This window comes from Lutjanus erythropterus, chromosome 4, assembly GCF_056507025.1.
Source record: "Lutjanus erythropterus isolate fLutEry1 chromosome 4, fLutEry1.hap2, whole genome shotgun sequence".
In the NCBI taxonomy this organism is placed as follows: Eukaryota; Metazoa; Chordata; class Actinopteri; order Lutjaniformes; family Lutjanidae; genus Lutjanus; species Lutjanus erythropterus.
In genome coordinates, this window is record NC_139320.1 from 40,355,719 (window position 1) to 40,373,923 (window position 18,205).

The 18,205-nt window shown below is 37.6% G+C and overlaps 2 protein-coding genes across 3 annotated transcripts; one reads left to right on the forward strand and one right to left on the reverse strand.

Moving 5' to 3' along the window:
• The first annotated feature begins 761 nt into the window (after positions 1–761).
• On the forward strand, positions 762–10,130 carry LOC146328994 (ras-related protein Rab-34-like). Of its 2 annotated transcripts, none has more exons than XM_084717975.1 (11): positions 762–1,007; positions 2,437–2,515; positions 2,608–2,699; positions 2,797–2,865; positions 5,199–5,300; positions 5,398–5,462; positions 5,595–5,646; positions 6,571–6,652; positions 8,610–8,700; positions 8,871–8,978; positions 9,068–10,130. In XM_084717975.1, exons 2-11 carry the CDS (start codon positions 2,441–2,443, stop codon positions 9,133–9,135), a joined length of 804 nt encoding a protein of 267 aa, XP_084574101.1. In that variant the 5' UTR covers positions 762–1,007; positions 2,437–2,440; the 3' UTR covers positions 9,136–10,130. The 2 variants fall into 2 exon arrangements, with proteins under 2 accessions (XP_084574101.1, XP_084574103.1); XM_084717977.1 differs by having other exon boundaries at positions 764–1,007; positions 2,800–2,865.
• A 1,565-nt stretch (positions 10,131–11,695) lies between these two features.
• On the reverse strand, positions 11,696–16,048 carry LOC146328995 (uncharacterized). The gene is made up of 5 exons (XM_084716596.1): positions 15,783–16,048; positions 15,538–15,631; positions 15,153–15,299; positions 12,181–12,276; positions 11,696–12,092 (listed from the first exon to the last, which is right to left on the reverse strand). Exons 1-5 carry the CDS (start codon positions 15,903–15,905, stop codon positions 11,950–11,952), a joined length of 603 nt encoding a protein of 200 aa, XP_084572722.1. The 5' UTR covers positions 15,906–16,048; the 3' UTR covers positions 11,696–11,949.
• Between the last annotated feature and the right edge of the window lie 2,157 nt (positions 16,049–18,205).

The window sequence follows — 18,205 nt, forward strand, 5'->3', positions numbered from 1 at the left end:
CTATATAACAGTATAACTTTTAATACTACTATGTATATTTTCATTTTACAGTGTGGTATTAGTACTTTTACTCAAGCCAAGTATCTGAATACTTCTCCCACCACCGTCTAGGAGACAGATGGACATAGATGGACAGATATTAGATGGTTTAAAACCATCCAGACAGCAGTCAGAAGAGGTTTAGAGCGCCCTCTATAGTCGACATATTTAACTGACGGACAGTTGTCTCTTTTCTTTATTGCAGAAACGAGGATATACAGACAAATATATTATCACAGAGTAACTAGATTATACTCTAATTATTATGCTACTAGATTATAATGTAATTGACATTAGATGTTTTATTTGCAGACGAGTCTACTGATATTTTTCAAAACATTACCTAATTTTTAAAGTATTATTCTTAGCCTTATCTCTATTGTTTTGATTTTCAAAAAAACAAAACATAATACAATTTTTAAAAAATGTGTAGAGATGAAGAAATTGGTATAGATACATAGAATCTCATGATTTTGACTTTTTATCTCATCATTTCTACTTTTACTTTATAATTTTGACTTTATTATGTCATAATTAGGACTTTTTATCTCAAAATTGTAGATATTTTTTCTTTCAGTGTCGGAAATGGGCCTCCATAATAGATAGATAGATAGATAGATAGATAGATAGATAGATAGATAGATAGATAGATATTGTTCCCTGTTATTCCTCGTTTCCTCCAGCAGGGGACTGAGCTGCAGAGAAAATGTGGGAGGAAAGAAGAAAAAGAAAATCCAGCAGGGATCTGAGTCAGCAGCGGGTCTTCAGTCTGTTTCTCCCCCTCAGCTTCCGTGGATCGACTTCAGCTCTGATCGACACAAACTCAACCCTTTACCTCTCAACCAAGAGCCTGAATGGGTTTAAATCACAATAAGAAGCATCTCCAGGAAGAAAAAAACACCAACGAGCCGCAGTAACTCAGAAGAAAAGAAGAGGAAAACTTGAGCGGATCATCTTGTCTCGTTGAGGTATTTTCTTTCTAACAGTTTTACAGTTTCAACACGCTGGTTTTTTAAAAGTTTTAACCTTCCAAATCCTCAAATGTGACTTTGCCGACATGATAAGAAACTTTATCCGGTGTTTGACTGGAAGTTTTAAAGTTGCCTGGTTTCAGTTTTCTGGTTGGAACAAACAAACCAAATCTGGTAAATTAGTCCTCTTCTTCATTAGCAGGAGCTTTGATGAACAATAGGATTAAAACAGATCCACACAGTAAGTGGATCAGCTCTGATTACAGTTGTCTGCTCTGACTCTATGTGGTCATGGAGCTGCACAATGGATGACAACTATTCTTTCTCATTACTGTTTGTTTGACTTGGGTCTCTGCTCGCACGGCTCTTCATTGCCGGGCAACTGTTCCCTGAACTCTGACTGACAGGAGGAGGACGTGTTTGCGCATTGTGAGGTTACAGTCTGGCTGCCAGGGAAAATAAAGCAAATATGAAGCCTAAGGCTAAGATCGCCAGTTTATCCCTAATTTAATAGCCTAGAGACAAATATATATATGTTTTTGTTCATGGATTTGCGCCTGGGTTGGAATAGCTAATGTGGCTATTTACACCAGGGTGTATTTAGCAAGCAGCAAGGCAGAGACAAGCAGCCAGTAGTCCTTAGTCAATATTAGTATTTGCAACTGTGGTGTAAATAGCCAATGTGGATATTTACACCAGAAACAATATATACAATACAACATACTATACCTAACCAAACTGTGACTAAAACCTGAAAATAATAATGATTAAAAAATACAAAAACAATGACAAATGTCATCTTTTCAGTACCCATGACAAAAAAAAAGTGAATAATAAAACAACAAAAAAAAATTGAGTTGGTTCATTAAGATGTACATGCACGATGTTTGTATGGGGGCTGCTCTGATTGGTAGAACTCACAGGAAGCTATCGTGTTTGGTCAGATTTGCAGAAAAGTTGTTTAGTTTGGACAAAATTGCAAGGTCACACAGAATTCACGGGGACTGATTGAGTTTGTGTGAATTGTTGTGGTCGCAACATCGCAACTTTTCTGAAGAGACTGATTATTATGAAGTACTGTAGTGCTGCGGAGATGCCCCGGCCTATAAATCTTATTCTCTAGATGTACAAAAATGAGTGTTTGTTTGCTACAGACACCAATAATTGTAACATAATAATGATTGAAATAGTCTGTCAAAATAATATATGATTATATATAATAAATTATTTTATCTGCTATTTGCACCTGTGAATGAAGCCTGGTCATATAGAGGCATCAGTAATGAACGGAAAGTGATTCATAATCAGTTAAAAAGTTCTTGTTATAACTTTAAAGGAAAAAGGCCTGATGACCGATCAAATATCAGGTTATTGATTGATCCCTTTCTCTCCCCACATGTCCCTCTGCTGGACGTTTACGTTGAAGCTTCATGTCTGTGCGAGTTTCAGCCATGAGTGTTCTTCCTCCTGTTCGAAAGGACCGGATCATCGCTCAGCTCCCTCAGGTAAAATCACACGGTACAGTCCCGTCATACAGACAAGTCCTGTCTGCCTAAAACAGCGTATAGCTTTTTAAATCCTCCCTCCTCTCTTGTAGTGTTTCAGGAAGGAGGCAGCTCTGCACACTAAGGAGGATTTCAACAATAAAGTGAAGACTGCCTGCCAGGAGCAGCGCACAGGGACTGTGGGGTGAGCTCAGGAACCAGAACGCACATCATACAGGAGGTGGTGTTTGATATTGTGCCACTTATTAACTCAGTGCTTCTTCTTCTTTTCTTCCTCTCAGCAGATTTAAAATCTCTAAGGTCATTGTGGTTGGTGACCTGGCTGTGGGGAAAACCTGTCTGATTAATAGGTAAACTGTGAATGCAGGGTGAAGAGGTGCAGCTCTGGGAAATAAATAAATTCAGCACAGAACACAGAAAACATATACATCACAGAAGTGAGCACATGTTATTTTATCATTTAGATGTATAGAAATGTAAATCTGCATCCAGTAACATCTTGATTCCACTGGGCAAATTGCGTCTGCACTATAATTTTTGTTTTCCATCTTCGACATGGCTTAATGTCCCACCAGCAGCGTTTCAGAAGCATTTTGATTATGTTGATTTGGCTATTTTGCCTTGATTTTACAATTTACAGTTTCATTTAGCAGATGTTTTTATCCAAAGCGATGTACGTAGAGGATTCAGATTCCAGCTGAGACATGGGAAGGAAGCCTCGAAGAGATTAACTCATGCTCAATCAACTCAAGGCCGTGTCTCATTCAGCTCTGTGATAACCACAGACTCCAGTACTCTAAATTAAAGCCCCACAAAATATTTCCAGACATATCCTCGCAGTGTGGCAGATGCAATATAACACAGGCAAATCTCCTCCACAGCTTCACCCTAGATAGAGGACAATTTTTTTTTTTTACAACTCTCTCTGATATTCTTAATATTCACGTTGAACCTGATCCTGTCTTAATTGTACTGGGAACCTCAGAATTCACAGCTGCATTAAGAAGAGCACAGCGGCAACTTCTCCCCTATGGTCTGATTACAGCCAAAACTCCTTGTAGTGGTCTGTCAATTATTATTTTACATTACATTATCTCCAGCTGTTATTTTTGTATTATTTTCCTTTAGAATCTTTAACATTTCATATTACATACTGAGCTGAAGGATGGGTGGGTCAATGTGTGTGTGTTTGGAACGTGTGTTCCTCTGTATTTATGTTGGATACCATTTGTCTTTGTTTTCCTAAATGAAATAATAGACTGCCGATAGATTGGCTGTGAGCAAAACCGTACAAATAGTCTTTTTTTTTAGACTTCCCAAAAGTATTGAATGCAGGTATTGTTTGACAGGGGACATTTTGATACTACTTGCATTATTTCAGTCGATATCTGATTCTCAGCCCTAGTGAGCATTCTACATATTCAAATAGTTTGTTTTTTTGTCTGTTTTTATGGTCATGAGTCTGCACAGGGTCTTTTATTTTGAAAATCGACTGGGTTCTCACTTCTGTTTCCGTGTGTGACTTCCTGACCATTCGATCTGCTCTGTGCATCTTGACGCCCCGTCTGTCAAAGGAGACTCAGTTGGTAGAGTGTTCGCTCTGTGCACCGAGGCTGCGAGTCCTCTGCAGCAGCCCAGCAACAACAAAAAACAGATGTGCCCAGTGGAATCAAGCTGTAATGGACAATCGTGGGAAACACATACCAAAGCTTTTAGATGCAGCAGTTTCATTAGAAAATTATGAATATTTCCAAAAATGCCTTCATAATCTTGTTACCCTTGAATTGTATAGGATTTAGTGGCAGTGACAGGTGTACCAGTAAGTCATATTGTGTAGTTGTGTGTGGTATGGGTTAAATTAATTGTATTATATAAGTTATATAAGTCGTGTATGAGTCATAACATAGTGTAACTTAAAACTTTAAATAAGTCAACTTTGACTTTTGGTTTCACGTGTTACACAAACCCCGGCCTCCTGGGTGAAAGTCTGTTTATTTGAGCCGTCCATCCACACCACATCCTCCATATACGTCCTTTTTTACTCTTTGTACTGCTCCTGTCGTAATTAGTATGACCTCTATGGTCCTAATAAGCTGCTTGCACAGACAAACTGGACATCTGTTTTTATGGTAAGGATGGGCTGCGTAAATCTTACTCACTGCATCTTTAAAACATTTAAGAGGCTCACATATTTTTCCAGAAACTCTGTCCCTGTTGCTCTGGATAATCCACTGAACAGGCTACAGTTTTCAGTGTAACTGTACTGTGTTAGACACTTAAACAGTCCCTAAAATAATGTCCTGTTGGCTTTTCTCTAATTTGAATGAACCAACCCTGCACCCAGCAAACATATGTTATAATATTGCCTCTTTCTTTTTTTTTTGCCCTTTAATAAATTGGTTTGACAACAATGTTTTAACTCCTTGGCTGGAGATTGAGCAGAAGCTGGTGGCCCCAGTCTTATTACAAGACATTTTGTTTACCAGGATTTCTCTTAGAAAGTGTAGACAGAAATATGGTCAAATAATTGCTTATGGAATTCTAAATTTTCAGAAATTAGAAAAAAATGTATGACTAGAAATCAAACTAGCATGCTAATACACCAATATTTTATAATATCTTTCATTGAGTGACTTCACATGTCTATTTCCTAGATTTTCTGAAGACTTTTTTATGTTTTCAGATTTTGCAAAGATGCTTTTGATAAAAACTACAAGGCAACAATCGGTGTGGACTTTGAGATGGAGCGGTTTGAGGTGCTGGGTGTTCCTTACAGCCTGCAGCTGTAAGTCTTCATTATTGTGCATAAAACAACGACAATAAACTCTGAACAGAGTCTGTCTGCTGTGACATTCACTCACCCGTCTCTGTCTGTGTCACAGATGGGACACTGCAGGACAAGAGAGGTTCAAGTGCATCGCTTCTACGTACTACAGAGGAGCCCAGGGTGAGACGTTAGTGCGGTTTAGAGCAGAAAACCAATAACAAATATTCTTAAGATTTTTTCCATAAACAGAATGTCGGGGGAGAAAACCAGCAAAGCAATAAACTGTTGATGTAATATTTTCTTTTCTTCCAGTTGTCATTATCGTGTTTGATGTAAACGATGTTGCCTCTCTGGGACATGTGAGGTAAGCTTATTCTTTGAGCAAATTGTTTGCACCAAGAAAGATAAATATAATCTCAGTTTACTTCTAATTAGACTTCAGCAAAATTAGATTTAAATGTACTAAATCGTAAATGGATTTAAAGCTAAGCAGAGCTCTGCTGTACCATTTAAATCTCATCTCAGTTTTATAAATCCAAGGGATTTATATTCTAGAGTTTAATCAATATGGAGATGCTTGTTTACCAAACTAAAATATGTGGAATTTGTATTGATCATATTGTTGTGTAATGAGTGTGTGAATCTGAAATAAATAAAACATAAATTTGAGTTGCTGTTTTGAGCTAGTAAGTGTAAAAGAGAGAAGAAAAAACTAGCTTTCACCTGCCCTGTAGTCCTTAACAAAACATGGCATTGTTTGCCAGCTGGTTAAAAAGAAAAACAGTTAGCAAAAAAGTAAAAAAAAAGCAGTTATTGTTTGCTAATTATCTAAAAAGTTAAAAAAGAAAGAAGTTATATTCTTTACTAGCTAAGAAGTAAAAAAAAAAACAAAACCTCTAATTTCTGGCTCTTTTGAGAAAATCTGTTTGTCAAATTATCAATTGGAGTAAAAAAAAAAAGAGGAGATGCATCATAAAACTCAACTGGGTTGAGTCCCTTAACTTTCTTGACTTGATTATTTTGCTCAATCCATCTCAAAAAGTCCATTTTCCAAAGTTAAACCTCCCCTAGTGTAGGATTAAAGTTAATACTGGATCAGTTAAAATTGGGCTGTAAAGTTTTTTTTTAAAATCTTTCTTAATTTTAAGCTAATTTCACAGTTTGGGGTGACATAATTTAAAGGTAAGCTATGATTTAATTAGGTTTAATTTAATTAACCACTGTCTGTGCCACCCAGCCGATTTTTGTCCCACCTAGAAGACTTAACATCATCTTCTTGTGTCTGCAGGCAGTGGCTCGAAGACGCCCTGAAAGAGAACGACCCCACCGCTGTTCAGCTGTTCCTCGTCGGCACAAAGAAAGACCTGAGCGTACGTCTTTACACTGTTTAAAGTGGACATGCCTGTGAACGTTACTGTGTCTTTTACTGGAGTCAGATGTCATTGGTTTGGATCGGAGCCAGCAGCACAAAGAGTTTGTGTGTTAACTCAAACCTCAGGAATGTAGTTCCCCCGATCTCCAACACGGTCTGAGAGAGGAGGGTGAAATGATGGACGTGCAGACATTTCTGAGACATTTCTAACTGTGAGAAACACACTTGTTTGTCGTTGTTACTTGGGCTACTTTTCTATTTCAAGAAGGTTGTAATTTTCTTCGACTTGGTTGTGATTTTTGGTGAAACAGTTAATGAATAGTTTCTCGTTCTGGTTTCTTTGCTGTCCTTTATTAAATCATGGATAAACCAATGTGCTTTGACTCAGAGAGGTTTCATCAGGGTATCAAATTCTTCATACCGTTGGTTTATCCACGATATAATAAGGGACTTTTATATTTATAATCCTTGGATGCCTCGGCACCTGGTGTTCTTATAAGATTGTTCATGACCCAGTGCAGCGCTCCCTATTTTTCATAGTTTCTTAGAGCACAAGGTGTTATCAAAGGTATCTAATTTACAATGTTATAAGCAGAGAAAAGCAGCAAGTCCTCACATTAGAAAAGCTGGACATGTTTGTCATTTTTGCTAAAAAATAACTCAGTTAATCAGTTATCCCAGTGATTAGTCAACTAACTGTTGCCGCTAGTCACAGTGTAGCAACAACACGTCGGTGCATGTTCACTGCTGTAACTTAAAATACTTTTTAATTGGAAAAACAAGGACAAGTCTGAAAATGAAAGTTGAAGTTAGACAGAAGTGAGTTTAGCAGATCCTCTGTAGCCTGCTCCTTATCTCAAGGCTACATTTACCACTCTAAGCATAAAACAAGCAAACTGAGTTGCATTGTGGGTAATGTAAGGGCCAGGTTTTTTTTTCAAGAAAGATTAAATCAGTGTAGTACTCTTTTACAGTTCTATTTCAAGAAATTTATCATTTTGAGCTCTTAGAAATGTCTCTTCGCTTATTCTACTGTGATTTTTGCAGAGATGGTTTGAGCATGCTGAGATTTAGTATTTATTTTTTGTCTATTTGGATTTTAAGTTTTATTTGCTGTGCTTTTTTAATCCACCAAAAAATGAGAAATAAGAATATTGATGCGATGTACTATTTTATTATTTCTAGAGGGTTTGAGTCATTTCCTTGCAGTGAAATACAATATTCCAGTGTTCTTTCTAGGGCTGCACAGTCAATTACGCATTATGCATTCACAATAAAATCGCAAAAACACAATTTCTTTGAGAAACGACAAATGTGTGAGAAAATAGCATTATAATGAGGTACTGTAGAGCTGCAGAAATGACCTGGCCTAAAAATCTTCTTCTCCAGATGAAAGAAAACGTGCGTTTGGTACAGACCTCAATAAATACCTCATCACTATGATTTTAGTTGTTTTTTTTTCAGTGAACATAGAAAATTGTAATGCAAAACTGATAATTTCCACTAATCGTATTGCATATCAAAATCGCAATTTCAGTAAAAAAAAAAATCACAAAAAGACTTTTTACCAAATCATGCAGCCCTAGTTCTTTCTACCTCTGAAGAATAGAAAAACAATACACTGTATAAAGTACAAATAAACGATTAGTTGATCAACAGAAAGTCAACTATTGTCAACTAGTTTATTATTAATTAATAATTTAAGTGATTTTCCAAGTAAACAAAATGAAAATTCCCTTTCCACGACTTCTAAATGGTGAGAATTTGCCATTTTTTCTGGTCGTATGTCGATTTTTGGATCATTTTATAGACTGACTGATAAATGATTTATCAGTTAAGCAAGAACATAAGCCTCAGATTAATCGGTTCTGAAAATAATAAATAAGCAGTTGACGGTTGTATTTATCCTGATTAGATTATAGCTAACATGGTCTCTCCTCTGGTTTCTCTGACAGTCTCCTGCTCAGTATTCTCAGATTGAACAAGATGCCCTCAAAATAGCAAAAGAGATCAGTGCAGAGTACTGGGCTGTGTCGTCACTCACAGGTGAGTTCAATACAGAAAAATAAACAAAAACACCTAAAATGCAGCAGAACATGTTACCTGCCTCAGTATACGCAATAATATTACCTGTTTTACCACATTATCATTAAATCTAAAAGTAGATTAGTAGGAGTAGATCATTATTTACTGATCTATATCTCTCCATGCTGCAGGGGAAAACGTGAAGGAGTTTTTCTTCCGAGTTGCATCATTGGCATTTGAGACCAACGTTCTCGCTGAGCTGGAGAAAAGTGGATCGAGGCAAATTGGGGAGGTCGTCAGTGAGTATCCGAACGATCTCTCTGTAATAATAATACAACCGATCACATTTGTCGCGCAGTTTTAACGCCCAGCTGATCATTTGTTTCAGGGATCAACAGCACCTCTAACAATCTGTACACCACGTCGAAGAAGAAGCAGCCGAACTGCTGCCAGTGAGGATGGAAGCAGCAGGAGTTTAAAGTCTGAGGCACAGACTGAAAATGAGGATTTCTCTCAGTGGAAAAAGACTGTGGCTGCTCTCAGACTCATGGGAGGGATTTTCTGTGGTCAGAGCAGGAGGGGGGGCGCTGGAGTTCAACTTCCTGACATGTTTGACTTCAGTTTTTCCTGGACTGGAGAGAGTTTTCCTCTGTGGGATGTGGATTCTTGCGGTGTTGCTCAGTTTAACTTGTCTGGAGTTGCAGGGTGACACAGCGATTACACAAAAATGACTGTTCTGGTTCTGCTGAGATGCCAAAGAATGACTGTGGATGTTTTTAACATGGCGTATGTGTGGATGCTTACCTTAGGGCATGAATTAAATACAGTATTCTGTCTTGCTGCTGTAGTTTCTTTAACAATTAAGACTTTTTCTCACCATAATACTTTATTTTACCTTAAAATCTGCTGTTTGAAATGACTGTTTTTACTCTTTTCATCATATTGTAGGTCAGGTTCCTAACCTTTCTATGAGAAGTAAAAAAAAAAAAAAATCAGTAAATTAAAACTAAAAAAGCAAGAATTTGAGGAAAAATAGACAGAATTTTGTATAATAGGAATGTGTCATCATCATCATCATCATCATCTCACGACCCCTCAGATTCATCTTGTGACTCCTTTTGGGGGACCTGACCTTTATGTTGGGAACCATTGTTGTACATGCAGACTTGGACTGTTGTTTTTTTTGTTTTTTGTTTTTTCTTTCTTTGTTTTGTTTTTACCTACAGTGCATGCTTCATAGGTACGTTTTGCTGTTTGTTTACAATCAAATCAATGACTGAATTTGGATTTTTAACTTTTATATCAAAAACTGAAACAATGTGTATGAATATTTTGTCATTTATTTTTATTTTAAAATTTTCCATGGTATGTTTTCATGTAATAAAAATATTTAAAAAGAGAAGAAAAACATTCCATAGTGTTTGTTAAATAATAAAAATGTCTTTTAAGGGGATAGTTTGTATTCTTTGAAGTGAGGTTGTATGAGAGGTCAGAGATCAGTGTATTACCTACAGTAAATGGTGGTCAGCACCCGCAGTTTAGAGGAACAGAGAGCAGTACAGGTGTAGGAAGCTAAGCAATGTACTGCAGTGGACAGGACCAGCAGCAACATGTATTTTAGCCACCTTTAAAAAAAAGCCAGCCTAGAAAAAAAAAAATCAATATTATTTCAAGTGTACGGTATATTTAGTGTATTTTCACAGCTTTACCTTGATGTAAAACAGCCTTTTCCAACAGGAACACTCAACCAAACTCCACTGGCAAAATCAGTCATTTTACATTGCGACACAAAGAAGTCGCTGGTCTACACCTGCCTCGATCTGTTAGTTTGTTTGTGTTATTGTGTGACTCTGGTGAATCCAAACTAACCTTTTAAAACACCAACGACACCAAATAACACAAACAAACTAATTGAGGCAGCGGCAGAGCAGCAACCCCAGCGAGGTAAAATTACTCATTTCACCAACTGAGTTTGGTCGAGTCTGAGAGAGTGATGTTTAGCTTATATAATGGTGCTTTCTTGTTTAAAAAATATGTTTCATGGCAAAATAAAGCTAAGAAAATATTCTGAATATAGCATGCACTTTAATTGATATTGATCTTTTAGCTGGCTAAAATGTGAGTCCATAAGAATGTCCCTCCCTTGTGGTATTCACAACCTCTTAAGTAGAAACTTTATGAAAGCTTCGAGTGTATGAGTCATGTACACGACTTCCCATGTCGTAACCACAAGTTCACACGTTCCATTTCAAGGCAGTATTATACACGGACTTCTGAAAAGTAACTCATACAACCCCACTCCAAATTATCCAAATTATCCCTTTGAAGGTACAGTGTGTAAGATTTATAGTGCAGTTACACATGCCCCACTTCTTGTCCTTTCTTCAGGTAAGGGTCAACTTTGGTGGACTTTGAGAGGGAGGAGTCACAGAAAAGGCACCAAGACATGCTAAAATGTGCTATGATGCACATTTTAGCAGAATATTAAAACTTTTTTTTAAAATTTGATGCAAAGGTTGTTCATTTTTACAGTTGGTACGTTGACTGTTACAAATAGTTAAAATAGTTGAGACGACTCAAATTTTCAAGACAACATACCGCAATAGATCTTTGAGTTTTGAGCCCAGATCAAATGCTTAATTTTTTAAATAAAGTTTGAAAAGTTTTGCAGATCTTAAGTTTAGTTAATTTCCGATTCTTATTTAGATAAACTTGAATCTTTGAGTTTTAGAAACTCAGAATTTGGTCACTGTGAACCTGATTTGTCATCATTTTGGTGCTTTAATTGAATATATAAACATTTCATCATTCACTTTCACTTGATATTTTTAAATACAGGTTTTTTTTTGTTTTTTGAATTCCTAAAACTCAAAGATTTAAGTTTATCTAAAGAAGAAAAGTAAATGATCTTAACAAAAGGCCTTTTGCTTTTTTTTCTTTTCACATTTTGCGTCCACCATAGTTTCTCCTACATGCTTGGAAAGGGAGGGTGAGGCGAGTGGTATTCAGCTAGTTGCAATCCACAGCCTCTAACCTCCCAGCCTCTTAATCTTACACACTGGTCCTTTAAAATAAATTATTAAGAACAGTTTAGTTGAATCACAGTATAACTTGTAAAAGCGTCATTAAATGGGGATTTCACTATTTTTCTTTAAAAAAACAAAACAAAACTGAAAAATGCTAATTATTTCTTGACCCTCTAAGCCTTAGAAAATATCTCTATTCCCCTTTTCTTCTTCACTGAAGTTATAAGAAATCCTGCTATTTTGTTCAGTTGTTAAAGTTTTTGAGGGAATCAAGATGTTTCCTGTCAATTTGGCTCTGGAGCTCTTCAGGGATGCAGTGAGAGAATTTGTAATTTTCTTTAATCCACTTCCCCCCTTCAGTATTCTCGATGGCAACAGCTGCCACACCTGCAGGAGACAGATATTTGATATGATATCATATTCACATTAAGATGATTAATTATTATGGCGCTGCAATGTAACCATCTGGACTGACCTACAACAGTGGCTCCCAGCCGCTCCACCAGCTGGATCGCAGCCGTCATGGTGCCTCCGGTCTCTATCCATTGGTCCACAAGCAACACCTTCATACCTGCAGTGAGAGGACACGTGTGTGTCAGCTATTTATGAAAACAAAACCTTCATCCAAGTGTTCATATAACAAAGTCGAGGCATAACAAATATGACAAACTGTTTAGACAAAAAAAATAAAATAAAATAAATAAATAAATAAATAAAAATTTAAAAAATGCAATGTGCAGTTTGTTATACTGTATCTAGTGCAAATATAAAACAACCAACAATACAAATGATACATTGTTACATAAAGTGATACTGTGTATACATGTACATATGTAAATATGAATAAATATAGATAAATCTATGATTGGAGTCTTTTTGGGCAGATAAAATGCGTATTAAAAATTTAATTAAAATAGAGCCAAACCCCAAACTGGCCCTCAATGATACTCAAAGATACCAAACCTTAAAGCTGCATCTGTTTCATGATTTACACAGTGACACTAGAGGGCGCTGTGATACTGGGAATAAATGGATATAAAGCGCAGGGACCTTGTGGTTTAAATCGTTTGGGTCAGATATTGTTCAGGGTTGATTTTTACAGCGGAAACAATTGTTCATTGATATATAGAATCTGCAACCATTTTCATAATCAATTAAATATTTTAGTTTTTTTTTTTAAAGCAAGAATACCCCATTTTTATTTGGTAATGTCAGCTTCTCAGAGGTGAGGATTTGTCACATATACATATTTGTCTTTTCTTTGTCACATATTGACTGAAATAACTTTGGGGTTTTGTACTGTTGGTTGAATAAATCACATTTTCCTACTGAAACTTATTATGGTTCATTGTTTACTGATATCTTTTTAGGTTAATTGATCTAACTGATTAATTGACAAAAAAAATCGACAGATAAATCAATTATGAAAACAACAGTTGATTAATTGGATTTTTCTACATAACAAAAATAAATGTGTTATAATTTGCTCCAAGTCATCCTCAAATCTTCTGCTTATTATCTCAAATTTACATGTAAACACAGCTGTGAATCACTTTTTTGTTTTTAAAAAAACAATAATATTATAATAAATAGTAAAGACTTAGTATTAGTAATGCAACAATTTATCTTATGTTATCATTATTTTGTGTAATAATTAAAAAAATTGTATCATAGCTGATAGGAGTAGATGATATTTACATTCTATTTAAATTAGTAAACTATTTTATTGTTGCACACGAAACAAAAACATCTCAAACAATGTCAGTGATAGCATTAATTGCCCCATCCTCATTGTGAATCCCCAATGAGGATGGGGCAATGTGAATGTGATTCTGTCAGCTGTTACCAGTTAACCTGTTTACCGTTCATTCAGTCTTTTGTTGCCCCTGTCACAACTTTGTTTGTAACGTGTTGCAGGCATAAATTCAGAATGAGCAGTGGTGGAAAGAGTTCTGAAAATATGTACTCAAGTAAAAGTACTGCTACATTGCTAAAATAATACTCAATTACAAGTAAAAGTACTAGTGTTAGAAATAAAACACTCCCGGAGCTTCAGCAGAAAACAGTGTTGCAGCCAAATCCAGTACAATTGAAGTGAACGGTGACCACTTTTAAAAAATAAAAAAAAGAGCGCAAAAAACCCACAAAATGTCTCCATACTGCTTGTGTGGTGTAATCCAAGTGTCCGTAAGTTATGACATTAAGATTTGACCCAAAAAGATGCCATTTACACCATGTTTTTAGCCTAAATTGCAACTTTAGCATCACTTTAGCATCACTTTTGCACCAGCATCCGCATGCACACACCTGAAGCAGGTACACAAGCTCTCATGGCTGCAGCAAAGAAATTATGTCTATGTCGAAGTCCTCAGACATTTTCTTCTTTGTTGAAAGTTTGCAAAGTCAGCTGTGCGCATAACAAGTCACTATTTCTGAGCAGATCTCTCTGTGTTGTCTGAGTCGTTTCCATGTAAACACAGATGTGAAGGTATCATGAGGTCTCGTATATCTCACATTGTGCTGCTTGGGCCAGAGTTTGTGTACCCGCTTCAGGCGTGTGCACACAGATCCAGTCTGAGAGGCTACAGTTGACATTTAGGCTAAAAACATGGTGTAAATGGCGTCTTTTGGGGTCAAATTTTAATGTTGCGGCTTACAGACACTTAATTACACCACCCAAGCAGTATGGACATTTTGTGGGTTTTTTTAATTAATTAATTTTTTTTTACATTTTAAAACTGGTCACCATTCACTTCAATTGTACTGGATTTGGCTGCAACGCTGTTTTCTGCTGAAGCTCCGGGAGTGTTTTGTGAACTGGAGATCTTCACCCATCCTCAAATCAGCACAGGGGTGAGTAGATACAGAGTGAAATTTCATTTTTGGGTGAACTATCGCTTTGAGTGAAAGTACAAGGTATTCATCATAAAAAACTACTCAGAGTATTAGTTATTTTAAGTTTTAACACTTTTAACTACGGCTGCAAATTTTGACAAATTTCTCATAAAAGTACAAATACCTCCAAAAACTGCTTAATTACAGTAATTTGAGTATTTGTAATTAGTTACTGCCACCCCTGAGAATGTGTGTGTTTACAAAAAACAATAAAGCTGATCAGTTTGAACATTAAATATCTTTGTGCTGTACTCAATTGAAAAGGTATAGAAAAGTATTTGCAAATCACTGCATTCTGTTTTTATTTACATTTTACCCAACTTGTCACAACCTTTTAAGAACTGGAGTTGTAGGTGGATAAATACCACCACAGGTAAGAGGAAAGATATGTGTGCTTGATTTGGGGTTGAACTGTCCCTTTAAATTGTGGCTCTCACAATCCTGGGGTGTCACCAAACATTGACCAGCTGGATAAACATTCATCTTCTCAAAACAGATAACTGACATAGTTAAAGTGTAAAAAAAAAAAACAGCAAAGAAAGTTTAATTAACCTGGTTTTAGCACATCCAGCCGTATTTCCATCGTCTTTTCTCTGCCTGTGTAGTCGGTATAGTTTTGGTTTTGTGTTGCTACACACAGGTGTCCAGCTTTACGGATAGCCAGGAAACCTTTTCCCAGAGTGGTGGCAACAGACGCCCCTGGAAAAACATTAAATAATGACATTTCAGAAGTTTGAACTGGATGACTGAAAGATGTCGTGCATTGTCACATGCAATGAGGCAGCATTCAAATATCTAAATTTAGTACGTTTGCTAGAGGGGTTAGGTTTCCTGAGTAACTACCTCTTAAAATAAAACTAATGTGAGGCACCAAGTGTGGTTGCTCTTAACCTACCAGTTATTCCTCTTCCTAAAATTAACCGGTTTGTTTTCTTACCAAGAATGAATCCCATTGCATCTATCCCGGCAACCAGGTCGATGGTGTCGTTGAGGAATGGATTGAGGAGGTCTCTGACACAGTCTGCAAGAGCCTGGAAGCACAAACACAGTACATGCACAAAACACACGCACACAGCTTGTGCTTTTCTGCAATTTTAAAGGAGTTTTATGCTATTTTCAGTGAGATGGAGGATTCTAGAAACAGTATCAACACTTAGATGTCATCCTTTGTTGCCACCCGACCTGTGAGTTGCAGTAGAGTCTGGACGGGTCCAGCCAGGCGTACACTGGTCCTTTTGTGTTGGGTGCCATCAGAGAAAGGTACCATCCTTTATGTCTGTCTGCAGGAACGGCCAACGTGTCCATTTTCAAAACAACACTAGCGTCTACTCTGTGCTGTTGGAGGGACAAACTCGGGTGAATGAAGTGAACTGTGAATGAGAGAGAGTGAGGGAGGCCCGCGTCAGTGGTGGGTGGGAGGCGGCTGTAACAGTAAACCTAGTTACTTACTCTCCCTGCGACTGGTGAAGTATTTCTGATCCAAGAGAGCGAAAGGGGAGGAAAAGGTTAGGTGGGTATTTATGCCCGAAGAGCCGCGGTTGAGGTGTGGTCCTGCTCCTGAAACTCTGCTAGAAAGCTTCAGTTAAACATGGTGTGTTTTGGACAAAACATGAAATCAGCCCATCAGTGTCATCTCCATTCCCTTTAAGAGCCAGGCGCACTTGCACTTGTCATGTTGCTATTTAAACTACGGAAACTGAAGAAGTGAATGGGTGTTTAAATGAACCACTTGCAGAGATTTACAGACCACAGGTAAAACCGCAGGCGTTGTGGTTGATCCACAGATTGGACAGGCCAGGTCATAAAAAATAAAACTCTGAATAGTGGTTGGGTTGCTGGTGGGTGAAATGAACTGCAGCATCTACCCATTAAGAGAAAAACTGTGTGCATTTACACAGATGGGCGCCAGTACATGTACTAATTGCACAACATGGGCGCTGGGCATGAGATAGGGCCTGCTGTTTTCATTGTATAAAAATATTAGTAAAAACTATGTACACTGAGATAGAGAACAGTGCAAATCAGCTGTTTGCTGTAAGCGATGAATGATGTGACAGACGCACAAACATGCTTATGACATGCTGGTGTTACAGAGTCTGAGAGCAGTAGCGTTCTTTCTTGCATTATGGGTGCAGCAGTCTGCTGCTGAAGGAGCGGCCGAGTGCAACGACAGTCTCACGCAGGGGTGAGAGGTGCCGTCCGTGACTGATGTCAGCTTGGCTAACATCCACCTCTCACCCACCTCCTCACTGGAATCCAGAGGGCAGTTCAGGACAGAGCTGGTCCTGCTAACCAGCGTGTTAAAGTCTTTCTCTGTCCGTCTCAGAGCTTCCACAGCCCCAGTGGGACGCTGCAGAGAAGACTGAAACAGAGTATTTTCACACTGCAGTATTGCTACTTTTTACGGAGCCCCTCTGGTGACATTAGATGAAAAAAAAAAAATAATGCGTGGCCACGTATTAGTATCTCGTGGCCACGAGATAGTAATGCGTGGCCACACATTACTATCTCGTGGCCACGAGATAATAACGCGTGGCCACAAGATAGTTAATGCGCGGCCACGAGATAATTAATGCGTGGTCGCGAGATAGTAATGCGTGGTCACGAGATAGTTATTGTAGCCATCCCATGCAGACTGTTGGATTTATCATGGACAAGTTTGATTTAATTTCATTTTATTTTAATATAGGAATGAATTACAATGACATACTTCAGTCACTTGTGGCAAGGCATGGAGTAATTCTTAGCGAGAGATTAGGAGCCCCTATGGTGACATTGGATGAAAAAAAAAATAATGCGTGGCCACGCACTACTATCTCGTGGCCACGAGATAATAATGCGTGGCCACGAGATAGTAATGCGTGGCCACGCATTATTTTTTTTTCATCCAATGTCACCAGAGGGGCTCCGTAACTTTTACATTGCTTTACTCACTTAAAAGATCTGAGTACGTCTTCCACCACTTTCCATTAATTTACTACAGAGTAATAATTTATAAACTTGCAGAGACTGAAAACACTGGCATTGCAGTCAGTAATTGTCACGCTAATGCTATTAGCAGCAGGGGTGTAGGTAACCTAAATAAAGTAACTTAAAAATATTTAATTTACTGTAATTAGGTGTTTTTGGGGGTAGCTGTACTTTTACTTGTACTTAGCTATGCATTACAGTCAGTGTTGGGCACGTTACTTTGAAAAAGTAATCAGTTATAGTTACTAGTTACTTCTCCCAAAAAGTAACTGAGTTACTCCACTATAAAAGTAATTAGTTACCAGGGAAAGTAACTATTGCGTTACTTTTTTTTTTTTAATCCAGCTTTTGCTGCTTGGACGGCGTGGCTCCGTGTCCTTCTTTGTTAGCGGAGCTCACATTAACAGCACCTGGCCTGCTCTCATCATTACCGGTGTCAACAGTGTTTTTGGCCACTAGTTTAGTAGAAGCGCGTGCCGTCGAGAGGTGCTTCATTAAATTGGAGTTGCTCACACCGGACGTGGACAAACTCTTTGCTCTGGGACATAATGTACACTCGACATGTACATTTTTACCTTTTACCTCGATGAGATCAAAGTAGTGCCTGTATTTCCACCTCGAAAACGCCGTCTTTC

What these genes read in the sequence shown, in the direction of transcription:
- LOC146328995 (XM_084716596.1), bottom strand. Translation starts at nt 15,905, where the DNA reads ATGGACACGTTGGCCGTTCCTGCAGACAGACATAAAGGATGGTACCTT. An exon ending in TGCAATGGGATTCATTCTTG is followed by an intron (nt 15,300 to 15,537) that starts GTAAGAAAACAA and finishes ATGTTTTTCCAG; the next exon opens with GGGCGTCTGTTGCCACCACT. An exon ending in GCTGGATGTGCTAAAACCAG is followed by an intron (nt 12,277 to 15,152) that starts GTTAATTAAACT and finishes CTCTCACTGCAG; the next exon opens with GTATGAAGGTGTTGCTTGTG.
- LOC146328994 (XM_084717975.1), top strand. Translation starts at nt 2,441, where the DNA reads ATGTCTGTGCGAGTTTCAGCCATGAGTGTTCTTCCTCCTGTTCGAAAG. An exon ending in AAAACCTGTCTGATTAATAG is followed by an intron (nt 2,866 to 5,198) that starts GTAAACTGTGAA and finishes TTATGTTTTCAG; the next exon opens with ATTTTGCAAAGATGCTTTTG. An exon ending in GTACTACAGAGGAGCCCAGG is followed by an intron (nt 5,463 to 5,594) that starts GTGAGACGTTAG and finishes CTTTTCTTCCAG; the next exon opens with TTGTCATTATCGTGTTTGAT.